Source organism: Astatotilapia calliptera, chromosome 11 (genome assembly GCF_900246225.1).
Source record: "Astatotilapia calliptera chromosome 11, fAstCal1.2, whole genome shotgun sequence".
NCBI lineage: Eukaryota > Metazoa > Chordata > Actinopteri > Cichliformes > Cichlidae > Astatotilapia > Astatotilapia calliptera.
The window spans coordinates 22,094,776-22,111,028 of NC_039312.1; the positions used below are offsets into that span (position 1 = coordinate 22,094,776).

At 42.1% G+C, this 16,253-nt stretch overlaps 3 protein-coding genes across 3 annotated transcripts; all 3 read right to left on the minus strand.

Annotated features, from left to right (window-relative positions):
- Window positions 1–40: 40 nt before the first annotated feature.
- On the minus strand, window positions 41–8,174 carry LOC113032223 (adaptin ear-binding coat-associated protein 1-like). Its single transcript, XM_026184989.1, has 7 exons — window positions 7,933–8,174; window positions 6,907–7,007; window positions 4,810–4,914; window positions 4,259–4,340; window positions 4,026–4,134; window positions 3,679–3,826; window positions 41–1,631 (listed from the first exon to the last, which is right to left on the minus strand). Exons 1-7 carry the CDS (start codon window positions 8,031–8,033, stop codon window positions 1,519–1,521), a joined length of 759 nt encoding a protein of 252 aa, XP_026040774.1. The 5' UTR covers window positions 8,034–8,174; the 3' UTR covers window positions 41–1,518.
- A 321-nt stretch (window positions 8,175–8,495) lies between these two features.
- Window positions 8,496–12,082, minus strand: aicda (activation-induced cytidine deaminase). The gene is made up of 5 exons (XM_026184990.1): window positions 10,385–12,082; window positions 9,581–9,746; window positions 9,188–9,470; window positions 8,934–9,046; window positions 8,496–8,820 (listed from the first exon to the last, which is right to left on the minus strand). The coding sequence occupies exons 1-5, from the start codon at window positions 10,444–10,446 to the stop codon at window positions 8,770–8,772; spliced, it is 675 nt and encodes a 224-aa protein (XP_026040775.1). The 5' UTR covers window positions 10,447–12,082; the 3' UTR covers window positions 8,496–8,769.
- A 1,380-nt stretch (window positions 12,083–13,462) lies between these two features.
- Window positions 13,463–15,515, minus strand: nat14 (N-acetyltransferase 14 (GCN5-related, putative)). Its single transcript, XM_026184853.1, has 4 exons — window positions 15,296–15,515; window positions 14,693–14,860; window positions 14,279–14,584; window positions 13,463–14,195 (listed from the first exon to the last, which is right to left on the minus strand). Exons 2-4 carry the CDS (start codon window positions 14,771–14,773, stop codon window positions 13,752–13,754), a joined length of 831 nt encoding a protein of 276 aa, XP_026040638.1. The 5' UTR covers window positions 14,774–14,860; window positions 15,296–15,515; the 3' UTR covers window positions 13,463–13,751.
- Window positions 15,516–16,253: the final 738 nt, after the last annotated feature.

Below are 16,253 nucleotides of genomic sequence, written 5' to 3' on the forward strand. Positions count from 1 at the left end.
TTAAAGAAGAAGAAAAAAAAACAACAACCACAAAAGAAAGTTATGGCCATTAAGTGTTTTCTTTATAGTTTTCTTTGCATATTCATTTGCACACACACTTACGGTTTGAATAACAGGTAACATCTGGGAGAAATAATTTAGACAATAAACAAACACTGACAAGCATCCTTGGGGCTTTACACTCACACACACTCTGTTCTCTGATCCATTATCACACCACTTTCCACTGCACATCTGTTACAACACATGTGCGTGTGATATCATTTTTTACATAATCCATCTCTGGGTACACAACAATATCACAACAAAACACTGCATCAAACACGGACTATCTTATTTCCACGTTGCATTTGTCTGCATCACAATACCGCTGATAGCTTAACACCTTGATATGGAACTGGAGTTCACATTTAACTCATCTGTACAGCACAACACGCTGTGCTTGAGCACGACCCGATCGCCCTTCTCATAAACACTTACGGAGACAGAAACACAGAGCGATTCACTGACGAGGAGAGAGGCCGTGACCTAAATGACTCACCAGTCACAACTTTAACAGCTGTGCTGAGTGAAGATGACATAACACGGACTAAATCATCTCTGCTTCCCCCCTGAGGCAAAGATAAAAGCACTTGATGCCTCTCCTTCTTTTGCTTACACCCTCTCCCATCCAGCATTCCTGCTTCCAAGTGTCCTGATTTATGGTTAAAACAATGCGCGCGGCTCCCGCGGCCCGTCCCCGGTGGAATATGTGTTTGACAGCTGCAGAACCGCAAGAGCCGAGCAGAGAGTGCTAAAGAGCACGGCCGCTCTGTAAATCAGCTGCGACTTAACAGGAGTCTTTCAAGTAAAATCCTTATGCGGTAAACGTTGCAATAAACTGAAGCTAGCATGAGCCAATCATGGCGTTCACTGCGGATTTCATGAATTACTAACTACACAGACAGATGCGACCGTCAGTCAGTGCATATAATCAGTCCCGCTGCTGGAGACTTGGAGAAACAGGACGTAGACCAACAACAATAATTACAAACCACTTACAATATATGTATATACACATTTAAAATAAATATTCTCTGTACATTTAAGTCATTCATGAACATTTCATTAGATTTCAGTAGATCATTAGATGTTGATGACAAGATTATGCCTCCCTTGATATTCCTATTGTGTATCATTAGCAAATAAAACACTGTAAGAACGGGAAAATTGGCGGAATAAACTGTTACAGGGCGAATCTAGACAAATACAGAGTCCAAGCAGATGGAGTGAATGATGGGGATGCAGAGCCTGCTGAATATGTCAAGTTGGCCCGCAGCTGTAGCTGTAAGCGTAATTAAGACGGTGCTGTGAGGTCAGAACAAAGTAGGAGGAATTCAAGAGAAATAAAACTACGACAGGGGCTTACCCTGCTTGGCAGGGAGAGATACGGGACCCCGTAATCGGGAAAAGAAAGTTGCAAAAAGTGCTGCATAAATTTACAGAGAAAAGGGAGAAAAAAACAGGGGGACTCTCTCCTCACTTCGGGGATGCAGAATCAAAGTCTCCCCACAGGTCAGAGCTGCCTGTCGAGGTGGGGTTGGGTGGAGCCACAGAGTTGGAGTTACTGGAGTCCAGGTCTAGCAAACACCCTGGCAGTTTGAAATCAAAGAAAAAGAGAGACGCACATCTGAAACTTTAATACACGTCATATGTTATAATCTGCAAACAAATTGTCTTTTTGAGGGATTAAAAAAGTTATCTGAATGTCAATACAAGGATTTCTCAAATAATACATCAGCTCTAAGCAATCGATAAAAATATAATTTCACCAGATAACAAAAAATATTGTCCTACAACTTTTACTTACAGTGGTATTCGCACTATTTTCCAGTTTACCCTGGTGGTATCAGTGATGCACACGGTTTCAGTTTTATGCACTGAGCTTTCTAGATCTCGACCTCTGAAACTTCTGCCGCCACCCAAACACAATGGTGGTAAAGTATTGAAAATTTCCACTTGAAACTCAAAACTAGTGAGTCTTTTCCCACATTTACTCTGGACAAACCACACACACCGCGCCACTAACAGGACAATGATTTCAGATAGACAAGCTTTTGGAATGTTTTTCAGTGCTTTAAACACACATTCACCTCTGCTCTATACAGATGGCGGAGGAAATCTTACACAGGCATCTACAAATCTTAATACACGAAACCGAAACCGCGCGCATGATTAGATACCACTAGAAGAGTGTAGAAAACCATGACACAGTTTAGCTCTGTAAACATCTATGCTACAGAAGCTACAGGAAACACTATTTTCTAAATGAAAGATATTTAAAAAAAATATGTGTCATAGTTTTGGATAATAGACCTGCGCAACACTGTACTCACTACATCAACTATGAAGACTGACTTGTGCTTCAATGGAAACAGACAAGCTCAAGGAACTAATCTTCAACACTCTGATTCATTTCTGGAAGCATTTTTTTTTCAGTTTGACTTCTGCTTTAAGCAGGTCAGATCCCCCACTGTAAATGAAAAAGCAGCGCCCAAACTCGAAGCATTAATGGAGTAATAAGGTTCACCTTCATTTGCACTATAAATCAAAAAAAACTGCTTCTGACATAAATTAAAAACTGGGCTCAACCAGCAAACTGCACAGATTCACGACCTTCACATTAACCCCTGAAATACACCTGCCGCTTGTCTGTGAGACTGTGTCTCGAGTGCGGTTTTCTGTTGCCTTTAGCACGGCTTCAAATCACAACAGGAGAGTTTCAGAAAACTGTGCATGTGGTCTATTATTTTGAAAAGTGGCCAGATTTCTATACCTGACTTCCTGCCCTCCTTATTGGCTCTGTGCAGCTTGACAGTCGTTCTATAAAAAAACTGACCCGATGCTATTTTAAGTATCGCAGACCAGAGCTGCTGCGCTGCACCTGGTGGAATTGCAAGCATCATTTTGAGCGTAGTAGTGACACAGCATTAAGTCAAATGTAAGCGATGAAGAAGCCTATGCGGTGTTTAAAAAAAATTCACAACTTGAAACTCTTTAGGACTGTGCACAGATTTGTCATGTTATAAAACTGAAAGTGAACAGCATTTCATTTCAACCGGGATGTTCTACCTTGAGTAGAACTTTTAACCAGCTCCTTAAAGCCCTACTTTTCTACAGAGTAACCGCATCAGTAATTTCCATCCACATATGCTCCTCCTGTCATATGGAGTATAGCCAGCGACTCATGTGACTCATTTGTTTTACTTTTGGGCTGCACATCACCAGCTGCTAGCATCTCCACCTTTGCAGCCTTCTTGAACTCAACGATCTGTTTTTGCCTCGAGTGGTGAAATAAGTTTGTTGCTTCCATTGTGCTGTGTTTGGAGTTCAGTGAAGTAGCTCCCTCTTTTACTAAATCATCATCGGAAGCTGACATGCGACTCTCGCAGTCAGACATGCCTGGGCTTGTTTTCTTATTGTGCATGCTAGGGAATGTAAACACATGGCGCCGCTCTGTCGCTGATATCACGATACGACGCTTTTAAATCACGTAAAAATTTATTCCGGTATCATACTGGACGATATGATATACCGCAGCCCTAGTTCTGAAACCTCCTTTATATCTTTTCTTAACCTCATAACATTGTAAATTGAGGTGAAGATTAAACATGGGGTTGTTGTTGGACTGTTACATACCAGAGTCACTTCCTCCTGCTGATGGTTGTGTGTTATGATTTGTTGATCTGGAAGAAGGGGGTGGAGCCAGTTTGCCCCCAGGGGGAGGCGGAAGGAGCCCAAAGCCGCCTGAACTCTGTGGACGAGACCTGTCCTTCTTTTTCGATTGCTAGATAAGATATAGATGGAAGGAAACAAAATCTGTGCATGAATGAGGGTATATCCAGTATGATTGATGCTTTTTTAAACCTAGCAGTAAATATATGCGATGCAATGCATTTGAGCTTGACAGAGACATATTTGTACAGCTTTGAAAAAGGCCTGAACACCACACTAGTACTATGAAACTCTATGAAAATAAATAATACCCCAATGTTCAGAGTAATGGTCTGTCCTTCTTTGAAGCCCAGGTCCAGCTTTGGAGTGGAGTCTGGAGCCTGAGCCTGCTTGCTAAATTCAGTTTCCTGTTTCACCCACCTGAAGAAAGCAAGGGAGGAAAGCAGTGATACAAAAATGTATCTTAGGAAACACTAAAGGAAAAAAATACACTGACAACTCAATTAGTCATGATTAGAGCTGTGTTCACAGAGCAGCTTCATACTTAAAGTGGTCCTGAAGTGCGACATTGAAGTCGAAGGCATCGCTTCGGTCTCCAAACCCAATGCCTATGAATGCAGTGCGGCCTTTGAGAAAAAAACACAAAGACAACAATCAAGTTACAGCAGTAATAACAAACAAAATAAACCCACAGGTTTCTCAGAATGACCTGCACACCGTAGCACAAACTGGCTGAAAATGTGCTGTACAGAAACAGAACTTCTGTAATGATCACTGTCCCTGCATTACTTTAAAAATGAAGACCTTTAAAATAAAAATCAGGACTGAACGAAATTTGAATTATGTAATAAAGTTTTGTCTTTGCGAAACAAATTATGGATACAGCTACTCCACAGTTCAGTAATCTCTAAAACAGACAGTATGTGATTCTATAAAAAATATTTTAAAGGCTTTAAAAAAATACCCAACATTCTTTAATTTAAATTTATTAGACTTTTAAAAAAAACCCACATCAATCCGGATAATGTCCTTGTATCCTGTTCAAACACATTTTTTTTCAATATTTTATGGCTTAGCAATAATTGTTTTACCCACCGTTGTCGTCCATGATGCGCAGCACAAAGTAACGGCTTGAGTCGCTAACTGTTTCCATTGCAACTCCAGGATACTCGTCCACTGGTGCTTGGGCAAAAAGCTCCCCTGAAAAGATATGTGTTCGTTATCAGCTTGGCAAAACAGTCTGAAGGTTTGATGGAAAATGCCACGAGGTAAAGGACAGATGTGAAGGAGAATAATTAAATAAGTGTGGAGCTGGTGAGAATCTGACTGCACTCACAAAAGTCTCTTAAACAATGTGACGATGACATCATTGATGTCGACTGTGTTGAAACTACAGGGCCCTGAAGATGGACTACAAAAAGCTTATTTTAGATACTCACCTATAGCTTTGTATGTTGCAATATGTTTCAGGTGGTTTTAAATAAACAGGAATATATAGCCTATAAAGTCAGTAAAAATCCCGGTCATACTCAGATTAGTTGGTCATCATGTCCTCACTTACTTTAATAAAGGTTTATGTGATTCAGGTCAGATGAATTCATGATAATCTTAAAGGCAGCAATACAACAACGGATATACAGTCCTATGCAAACATCCTGAGTATCCCTCATCATTTCTTTATATTATCAAAATCTGATGGTACTTCTTTGTTTTCATAATTCAATCGATTTGGACAAGTTCACCAACATCATTGGCTGAAATGCAGCCCCAAACCATGGCAGAGTCTTCTACACGTTTTGGAGATGGCTGTTGTACCTCCTCCGTACATACTGATGACTTGAACTGCAAATTTCAGGTCTTTGCTGTAGTTTTTCCTCTTAAGGACAAGGCTTTCTGTTCATCTGCTTTAGACAGTGTCTTACACCTCCCACTTTTTCTTTTTTCCTCTACTCTCATCCAGTTTACTCATTTTTTAAGGATACACTACACACCATGCTGACATAGGCCAAATTTTTGGGAATCACCTTGCTGGTACAAAAAATACTATTTTGTGCTCTCCAACGGTGTTATTTTTGGCATTTACTGTAGATTTAACTAAAGACATGGGAACAAATTATGTGTTTTTGTGACAAAGTGCCTAAAGGTACAAATTAAACTGGGTTCTTTCCTAAGTGTTATGTGTAGACACAACACTGGTTTGTCACTTGAGTCAGGTGTCTTTTTTTATGCTTGAATGAGTCACAGGTCAATGTTAAGCAGCTTAACAAACAAACAGAAAAAAAACATTTCTCTGAAAATGGTCAGGTACAGGGACTGGACCGAAAATGAACCAAAAAGTAGTCAATGTCCATAAAAAACAACAACAACTTTTGCATGGTACTATAACGTATTCAAGCTCAATTACTGTAAACCTTAAACTCACTTTGGTCATTTTAATACAGCTATGAATCTCTTTCACATTGTGTCTTCTCCCCATCACCCCCAGTTGGTCGCAGCAGATGGCTGCTCCTACCTGGGCCTGGTTTCTTCCAGCTAAAAGGGAGTTTTTCCTTCCCACTGTCACCAAATCTTTGCTCAAAATGGGTTAGTTGATTGGTGGGATTTACACTGCATTATTGTAGGTACTTTACCTTATAATATAAAGCACCTTGAGGTGTTTGTTCTTGTGTTTTAGAGTTAGATAAATAAAACTGAATTGAATAATCTTGATTTTCTAAATGATTTACTTCATGATGAAGATTTTATCACAGCAGTTCTGTGTCCACATTTAAAGGCTGCTATTCCAGGTTCAAAACATATCATCAGGTTATGTTAATTCAAATTTACACGATCTGCATCACCTATTTGTTATTCTGATTGTTCTGCAGGACATTACTTGTATCCTATGCTGAAGGAGGTAGTAAATAAACCACCTTTCTTTAGGATTTAAAGAATCAGACCAGAACTTGTAATTGTTGCCATGTTACGTGAATGGAAAACAAAAGGTGTATTTTACAGAAAACAAGGACATTAAGTTTCTAAAAAATGCACTGATGCAGCCTCCAGACTGCTCACTCGGCTGCAGGCTGGGTCACCTTGGAATCGATGAGTAACAGAGGGGCAGGGTGACAAACAGGAGACTATACAGTGAAGTGATTTACAGCAGCGACAGCCCGGTAAACAATGGCGCTGCCCTGTCTGCTCGTCTCTCACCAGAGACTTTGTCTTCCAATTTCACGTAGGCTACTTTGCCCCGGGCCGTCACACGCATGCGTCCCGTCCAGTCAGGAGCATCCAGCTTCCAATCAGCAGCCCTAAGACACGCACACACACACAGAGGTAGATGTTGTGATGTAGGTGAATTGTTGACAGTTTACTCAGACTGATGTTGACAGAGGAGGTGAATAAGCAAGACACAGGAAAGTTACTGTTATGATTTGTCATACTCAGACACACTCATTTTCTACGTGTGCAAAACGTGACTAAGACATTTCACTGAGACATGGGGATGAAATATTACATCATCACCCTTACTCACAATACATATGGTCAGCGGTTAACCAATCCTGTGGCTCATGGGACCTGAGGCACATGCTACTGTTTGGTTGGTGTAATGTCCAGTCAGAAGCAGCTGCAGCAGGTCATGCTGAAGGACCAGCCAATGAAAAATGGGGTAAACAAACCAATATCGACCTCTTTATAACATATGCATTATCTGCACAGTAAAGACATAACAATGGATTGAGGTGACCACATTGGCTATGAGCCAGGACATCCCATGTTTAACCCCTTGACATGGAGCAACATCAAACAATGTTCAAGCGTCCTTGAGGAGGACTCTAGCCTCTCTGCAGCCTCAGGGATGCTCTTCTGTTTGTACTTAAACGACAAACTAGCGAAATTAGGACGTGTAGCACGCTGTTCTCAGCTGATAGCTGATTTTAAGTGCCAGATCTCTCCTGATGTGTCACAGGATGAAAGCACGAACACAGACAAACCGAGAGGGATGTAGCCGATCCGATACAGTCGTTGTTAAGTGGGCTAACAGGGCCCAGTACAACCCTATGACCTTGTAAATACACACCCAAAAACAACCTGCTCATAAACTACCGCCGCCGCTACGTGAGGCTTCGTGACTAGCGGATGAGCTGGGTAGGTTGGTAGGCAGGTCGCTGAGGCAACGGCTTCTAAAGGCAGCAGCAAGCGAGCGCTGGGTCAGAAACCTCCCCCATCCCTCACCTGATAGCCCGGTTAGATGTTCTCGGTGGGATTCGGTAAACGTTGACTTCAGGTTTGACACAGAGGATCGACTCATATTCGAACTGACCATCAGTCGCCATCTTGACTTTTACTCAGTCGGAGTACGCCGGTGGCGGTGATGGTGACGGTGTGGTGTGTCCGCGCCGCGTTAACGGCTATTTGACCGTAATAGACGGTGTATTTGCGCATAAGCGGGTCCCTCTGCGCCATTGCTACCGACACGTTGCTACATTAAAGGGGTGTTACGCACACATTTTCTACGCTAGATCAAAAGGAACAAATCAAATGATTAATAGCTCTTGGTTGTATTATGGGATTGTTTTCGGTTTAACTTTAAAATTTTGATATTAAGCCTTTGCTGCTTTGATTACGACCTTTGTTTTTCGACTTTATTGCCAGAGTACAGTTTAAATGTGAAAAACTGGAATAGTTTTTAACCATAATCCACGTGGATTATGGTTAAAAACTATTCCAGTACAGTTGTGGGTTATGGTAGCTACTACCTACCGGTAGTTAGCTTATCGGCCCAGAATAATTGGTACTATAAAACTATAACATTAATAATGATTACCGTTCGCAATCAATAACACAATCCAGTATCTGATTGTAAAGTACTTTATTTGACTTCGCTACAGATACAGCAAGCAGCAGCTACCCAATGTTACAAGCCTTGCCACAACTTGAAAGCATTTTTTTCTCAGTTTTTCTAATTCTCAGTTTAGCTCTTGTAGTGATGGTCCAACACCAACATATCTTTTTCTCATCAGACTTAATAATAGACTTAATGCTAACTTCAGAGGCAGCCACAGGTTTGTTTTACAGTCCAAGAAGCTTGAAGGCATCTCTTAAATCTTCTGTGTCACAGGGCTGAAAGAGAAAAGGCAGAACAGGACATTATTATCATTCTGAACACATCATTATTTCGATTGGCCTCATCCTGCTTGCCTGAGGGAAAATATGTTGTGTGTTACATGTTATACCTGGAGGATGCGGTTGAGTTTTCTGGCCAGACGTACTGAGTTTCGATGCAGATCTTCCCAGGCCTTAAATTTGCTTTGCTGAGCCACAAAAGTCTGCCAGCAGTAGAAGAAGTCTTAAAACAATTAGCAAAATAAATAATTGTTACTGATATCCAGGAAAGGACTATTTTAGGGAATAGTGCACAACTCTAAAGTCAAATATGTCTCTACTTTTTCTGTTTATCGCCCACATATGCATAAATTCATTCATCCACCTTTGTAACTCATGACTGTGATGTGCACGCCGACTTTTTTAAGCAGCCTGAGACCCTCTCTTTCACGACTGTCCTCCATGTCACAGAAGTAAAGACGAGAGACAAAGATCCTGAGGCGAAGGTTGGGTGTCTGTTTGAGGAACTGGGCCAGTCTGGAAGAGCAGTTTGCACAGGGAGACCAGGAGCAGAACCAGGTGATAGAGTAGCTGACCCTCCTCTCCCCATGAAATCCATACCCAGATAGACCAGGGCATAATGTACTAAGGTGGCGCAGGAACAGCAGCTGCAGAGAAAAATAAGAATAAAATAATCATTATACAGCCTTCATTCAATTGCTGTTTTCTCTCTTGCTACTGAGCAGACCCTTTTCATATCTTCTCCCACTTTACCTACCTCTACATGGCAGCCATTGCGGTTGCGGAGGTGTCCAAAGTCAAAGGACAAGGAGTCAGGCCCTACTCGTCTTTTTACTACAAAACAGAGGTATGTTTCATGCCGGCCCCTTGCCCAGCGCACATTCTTGTAATGATAGAGGAACTTTTTTCTGGGCAAAAGCATACTGAAATAAAGGGAGAAAACATTAAAGAGCACACTGCAGTAGACACAGCACAGATTTAAAAAAAACAAGATACAATTTAAAAGCACGCTATGTTGAATTTATCAGTCAACATTTCAGTGCAAAAGGTGTGGCAGCTTTGTGGTGTCAGAAAGTTTCCCTAGTCATTCGCACAATTAATAATTTTACACCACTAAGGTCTGAGACTAATTCTTATTACTACTTAGATGAGTCGCTCATTAATACAAGTTTTATCTCTTAAGTTAGCACAAGTAATGCATGCAAAACCTGTGGTTAACCAAACACAAGTGATGGACAGTCAGAAAGCGGCTTACGTTCACTCACAAACCTTTTCTCACTCTCAGTTTCACGACTTTTAGTGAAAGCAGGACAGTTATTCATCACTTGTTAATACTGAAACCCTGATATAACTCACGAGTAAAGGGTCATAATTATTGAAACAGATTTCCAATGACAAATCTTATAATGGCATCAAAAGTATCGTAGCGTGGTAAAAGAACTATAAAAAAAAGCGTTCTTTTTTTTCTTAATTAAATAGTTTGCACGCACAATTTGGTCAAATAGTTGTTGTTTGGAACGAGAAATGCAACATATAAATATAATATATCCATTTTGCTCACCTGTCTAGCTTTGCAATCATTTCAAAAGACGCGCTTTGCCACTCGTCGGGCTTGGGTAGCATAAAGGAAGGTAAATGAGAAAGAGTGAAAGTGTGTTTGTGTGTGTGTATGTGTGTGTGTGTGTGTTGGGGGGTTAAAGGGAGGGAACTGAGAAGATATACCTCTAAACATAAACATCCTGCATACAACACAAGGCAGCATCTGGTTGGACAGAATGATTTTTCAAAGATAATTTGGGGAGGCGTGATACAGAAGAGACGGCTGGATTACACCGTGCTGCTGCTAAGCAATTAAAGTTGTAATTGGATTACTCACTGGCCAAATGTTTTCTTTTTGAATGCTTCGTGGTTCTTATGTTTATTTAAAGAATTTGACATCTGTTTAAACAATGATTAAAGTGAAACCATTCTTTTGGTGAAAGGCAATAAAGGAATTTTATTGGAGGGGGAGATTACACAACGCAGATTTTAAAAAATAATCCGAGTGACCACACATGAGAGGAGCGTTTGACGTGATTTGTAACCTTTGGAGTTTTTACAGACGTCAGTAAATGGAGCCAACTGGATGGAACTTTCCAGACACTTAAGACTCATGCAGTCACAGGCTCTCAACTGTTTGTTTTTGCCATATCATCAAGTAAAAGCTTCCAGATACCGTCTCACCTTGATTTACAGTGCTATTCAGTCTTTTCCACCTAGCTGGTCCCCCCTCCCCACTTCCTCAGGGGCCCCAAGATTTGGTGGAGTTACAGGCGTTCCCAGACGTAACACGTACTTTGTATTTTCATCTGGGTTTTCCCAAACTGTGTCAGGATGGGAGCAGACCTGTAATCGACCCACCTCGTCCTACGTGCCTGCCGGACTGGCTGGCCAGCTGACCGACCACAGCGTGTGGATAAATCGCACTCACAAGCCTTTGAACCTTCAGATGCTGTCATCGGTTCGGTGCCAAATCAGGATGTGTATTATTTTGCTTCTTTTTTGCTCAGTCTGTTTTAGCTTGGGCCCAGTCTGCTCACTCAGTGGCACTGCATGCAGGCATCCTGCTTTCCCATGACTCCCCTCACCCTCTCATGCACTCTGTGGTTTGGGGAATTCACCGTTTCCCAGGGTGGCTGTTTTTGGCGCTCATCTGTGTGTGTATGTGTGCAAGCATGTGTGTGTTGGCCATCTGTATGAGCATGTCATTAACACAGTCTATATGTTATACATCATCTGGAACAAATTTATCTAATTTATCCTGTGATTGTGTGGTGCCCCCAAATTTAGAGTGATTCATGTGTGTGTGTGTGTCTACATGCACTGAACAACCTCACATCATATTGCATTACTCTGACAGCGCACTAAGCCTAATGTCTCTGCACATTTGATCTTGAGCGCATGTGTCTTTTCTGGACTTCAAGAGGCTGATCAAATGCCAAACTATATGTAACCACTTCCCAACCACCTCTCTGGGTTTGACCACAGTTGACCAAGGTCATCTCACAGTCACTCATGAACACTCATGCGTGCACTACCACCCCTCCTGTGCACTGTATGAATGTGTGTGTGTGTGTGCTGGAGTAGTACCGTATGGCCAGACATGCATTTAAACCGTAGTCGAGGATGGGGGGGACCGGGTGTAAGAAATGCCAAGTCATACTTTCCGAAACCCACCCGCCCACACCCTGCTCATGCGCGCACAGGCACACACACACATACACACTCACACAGCCATACCGTGCAGACGCATATGACCACAGTCACAAACAGACTTTCTTTCCAGTGTGTGAACTCACATCTGTTTCCTGACAACAATAATAGCTACAGATCAGGCGGGTAGAGGCCCAGCTTACAGGTGTCTACTGTTTGGCAGTCACGTGGAAACAACCTGATGATGACCGAGAAGTGTCACAAGTAAAGACTACAGCTTTTACAAGGCGAAAATGCCCTGACCACACACTTACTCGTGCATGCTACAACACCGCTGTGTTACTAGGTGTTTCAGCTTTGTCATTTAAGTTAATTAAAGGACGGCGATTTTCCACTATGGCTTGGCTTGCATGATTTAGCAGCAAAGTATAGGCCTATATTTGCCTTCACATCAGGTGTGATATGCCTCCTTCCCACACACATTAACACTGCACAAACATCCTGTGGTGTTTATGTGTGGCAGATTGATGCTATACTGACATCGTCTGAGGTTAGCAGTGGGGTAGACTCGCAATGCAAGCGTGAGGGCTGCTAACCATATTAAGGTTAGCCTCAAGCAGGGGGGTTGTGTGTATTTCCCCACTTAGTCATATAAACTGCCATTCACCTGCAAACCACACACATGCTCAAGTCATAATATCTATGTATAACTTTTACATAGCGTGCTACAATCTCCATACAAATGAAAGCATAACTGATTTTGATTAAATCTTTGTAATAACTCAGTATTTTGGGGATGCAGCTAATAGCTACTTTCTGCAGAATGAATCTACATGTAGTATTTTAGTGATAACGTAAATTTAAATGGAAAAAAACAAAAAATCCTTGCATTTATGATGCTGTGACCCACAATAGCTTCTAATTTTAAAAAAAGATAATACAGTTTCTAGTGTATAAATTAAAATGAATGAAAGTGGAAAATAATGATTTATTTCCTCTTCATTAAGGAAATATAATGTATAATTGAACAAGAACGCATTGTTAAAGCACTATATATTTTATCAATTAACACTAGCATTAAAGTATGCACTCTCTTTGCGATTGATAACTTTACCATCGCCTAAAATATAACATAGAAAACTAAAAGTGGAAGAAAACGTTATTGAGGTTGTGCTGTTTTTGCAGCCTCATCGACCCACAAGCTATTACGAAGGTGAGCAGCGGCAGTCAGGGAGTGCAGAGATAAAAGTAGATAAATTCTGCATATTCACGAAACCGCACATACTTCCTATACAGTAACTGTACAGCCTCCTACACATCTGTTTGGTTTCACACAAAGAAATGCGTGCAGTCTCACACACTCACACACACACGCGCGCACACACACGCACCTTTTACAGTGTTGATTTTGCTTAAGAAAAGGAACTGCACAAACACAGCTAACAGATATGAAATGTAGTTATTACTTTATTACAAATGCTCAGAGAACAGCACAGCTGAGGCATGATCATGCAATCTTTGAATGATTAAATAAAGAATCCGTTTTTCATCTAAATGAAAATGACGAGATGATAAAAAATAAACTCAAAACAATGAATCCTCGGGATAGCAGCACACTCAATAAATAATCGAATAAATAACACAAAGATTACAAAAATGAAATACTTGAACATGCTGCCGCAGAAATCAGACGCACTTCTTTACCTTTTAAACTGCACGTGTCCATTAAAACTCAATCACAAGTCTTTGTAATACACTTTAGTGAGGGGGTAGCCCAGGAAGCCTCTCTCAGGACTCTCTTGTTTCAGTTCCATATCATCTTCATCACTAGTTTCCACCCCAAGCTGGCGATAACCCAGTTTCCTGAAGAAGGCTTCCCCCAACTTTGAGGGGTAGGGGACGTGTGCATACACTCTGTGTGCCCCTGTCTCCCTCTCTCTCTGCTCCAGGCTTTGGACAAGCAGCCGACCGAGGCCCTCCCTGCGGTACCAGGAGCCTGTCACCAGCCTGCAAATCCTGCTGATGCCCGCTCGTGTCTCGCCCTCCCGGAAGATGCAGCCCAGGATATCTCCCTCACACTCTGCCAGCCAGACCTGCCCTGCTGCCTGCTCCCTCTCTGGAGTGATCTTTTCTGTTGTCGTCTCTTTGTCCTTGTCTTTGGATCCAGCTCGGCGCTTTGGCTGAACAGAAGTAATATTTAGCAACTAGTCTTAAATAAAAACTGCTCCAAAAAAAGTGAATTTAAGCAAGTCAACAGACTAACCTTTTTTGTAAATGGTGTCTTGCCACTGATCCGGCAGTAGGGATTCTGCAGGGTGTCATCCTGTGCCTCTCTGTAGCTGCTACCCACATAGTCCCAGTAGGGCCGGCTGCTGCCCAGGACCCCGGTTGACCGCGGCATGGTGATTTTGAGAAAGACAATTAACAGGAAGACAGGTATAGCAAGGGCCAGGATGAAAGAGTGGACAAGGCAGCGCAGAATTGAGGAAAACACAGCCAGGATGAAAAGGCAGAGTGGGCGAGTGAGGATGTGGAGGATGAGACGATTTTCCGTGCCCTCGCAGCCCTCCTGCAAAGAAATTCATGCACTTTTTAAAAAAATAAAGGGCACTAACCTCAAAAGGATTTGACTTAATACCCAACATGATGAAGCCCAAAGCATTGTCTAAATACAAACCTTGATAAGGGCTTTCACAATTTCGATGTCCTCCTCCTTCATCCTCTTTATCACCACCTGGTCAAGCTCCAGCCTCACCATATTTAGGCTTTTTGCTCAAACAGCTGGCCTGCTCCAACGCTGTCTTACGTTGCAAACTTCAGCATCCACACCGTCTGCACAGGGAGCCTTGAAGAGGAGTGGATGGATAGGAGGATGTAATTCTGGTGAAACGCTTGTGGATGATTTTGTTGGACAGTAAGATACTGGTTAGTGTTTTTTTAAACACATAGTATGACAAACGTGACGTAGTTAAAATAGGTCAATACATTTCAAAACTATGAAATGGACTAGACTTCGCTTCCACTGAGCCAGTAGTTGCATTGTAACAGCACACCCACGCTGGCTCCAAGCAACAAAGGCAGATGGAGATTATGGGGGATTTGCAGCCTGCAGCACCGTTTTTCAGTACTGTATAATTCACATACATCAAGCTTTCGTCTTTACATTTAACAGAGATCATCAAAGGTACACTCGAAAGCGAAAAGACCTGGTTCAAATCCTTATATGGTTATTACGAAGTGCTGCGGTCTCCTGACACATTTAACCCCCAGATTCGCTTACCTTCTGCACAGAGTACCTCAGATCAAGCTGAAAGGTGGGAAACGCGCTCTGTGCGTTTCTGTTGGTTTTTAGCCCGTGTACGTTTGGTACGTTTCACTGAATGACCATCATATGTTTTCTTGCAGAAAGAAGGGAATTATGAATACAAGCTTACTCTATTTTATGCCCGTTATACGCTTTCAATGTGGCTGCCTACGCCATTTGCGTACGTAAAACTTACACTGCGCAACTGTTACGTGAATAGCGAACGCAACGTGACAGCGCTGCGTACGTCTGGTGGCCGCTGTGACGTCAACCAAGTTCCAGTCTAGATGGAGTTACAGTGGCAAAGTCGCTGCTGTATGCCACTTTATTAGGTACACCTGTTTAACTGCTTCTTAGTGCAAGTATTAAACCAGTCAAGCCCATGGCACCAACTCAATGCATTTAGGTCTGTAGGCATGGCCAAAACTACAGCCAGGCTGGTTTAAGCATTTCGGAAAACTGCTGATCTACTGAGATTTTCTCTCGCACGCACTTAGGGTTTACAGAGAATGGTTTGAAAAAGAGAAAATATCCAGTGCGCGGCACTTGAATGAAAATGCCCTGTTGATGCCAGATATCAGAGAAGAATAATCAGACCTCATGAAGCTGACAGGAAGGCAAAAGTCAAATAAACCACTTGTCATGATTGAGGCATGCAGCATGTCTGAATGAACAAGTCAAACCTCGAAGCAGATGGTATACAGCAGCAGAATTCCACACCAGGTGCCACTCCTGTTAGTTAAGAACAGGAAACCGAGGCTACAGTTCACACAGACTCACCAAAACCGGACAATAGATGATTGGAAAAAAGTTGTGTGGTCCGGTGAGTCTTGATTTCTGCTGGAACATTCAGATGAGATGGTATGCAGAGGTTGGTGTAAATAATATGATCTTGTGGAACCCTCCTGCCTTGTATGTACAGTTCAGTCTGGAG

Coding starts and splice junctions, on each gene's coding strand:
- LOC113032223 (XM_026184989.1), bottom strand. CDS start 8,033: ATGGCGACTGATGGTCAGTTCGAATATGAGTCGATCCTCTGTGTCAAA. Junction 4,341..4,809: donor GCGCATCATGGACGACAACG/GTGGGTAAAACA, acceptor TTTTTCTCAAAG/GCCGCACTGCATTCATAGGC. Junction 1,632..3,678: donor AGCAGGAGGAAGTGACTCTG/GTATGTAACAGT, acceptor TCAAACTGCCAG/GGTGTTTGCTAGACCTGGAC.
- aicda (XM_026184990.1), bottom strand. CDS start 10,446: ATGCTACCCAAGCCCGACGAGTGGCAAAGCGCGTCTTTTGAAATGATT. Junction 9,471..9,580: donor GCAATGGCTGCCATGTAGAG/GTAGGTAAAGTG, acceptor TTTTCTCTGCAG/CTGCTGTTCCTGCGCCACCT. Junction 8,821..8,933: donor AACTCAACCGCATCCTCCAG/GTATAACATGTA, acceptor TTTCTCTTTCAG/CCCTGTGACACAGAAGATTT.
- nat14 (XM_026184853.1), bottom strand. CDS start 14,773: ATGGTGAGGCTGGAGCTTGACCAGGTGGTGATAAAGAGGATGAAGGAG. Junction 14,585..14,692: donor TTGTGAAAGCCCTTATCAAG/GTTTGTATTTAG, acceptor ATTTCTTTGCAG/GAGGGCTGCGAGGGCACGGA. Junction 14,196..14,278: donor AGACACCATTTACAAAAAAG/GTTAGTCTGTTG, acceptor ACTTCTGTTCAG/CCAAAGCGCCGAGCTGGATC.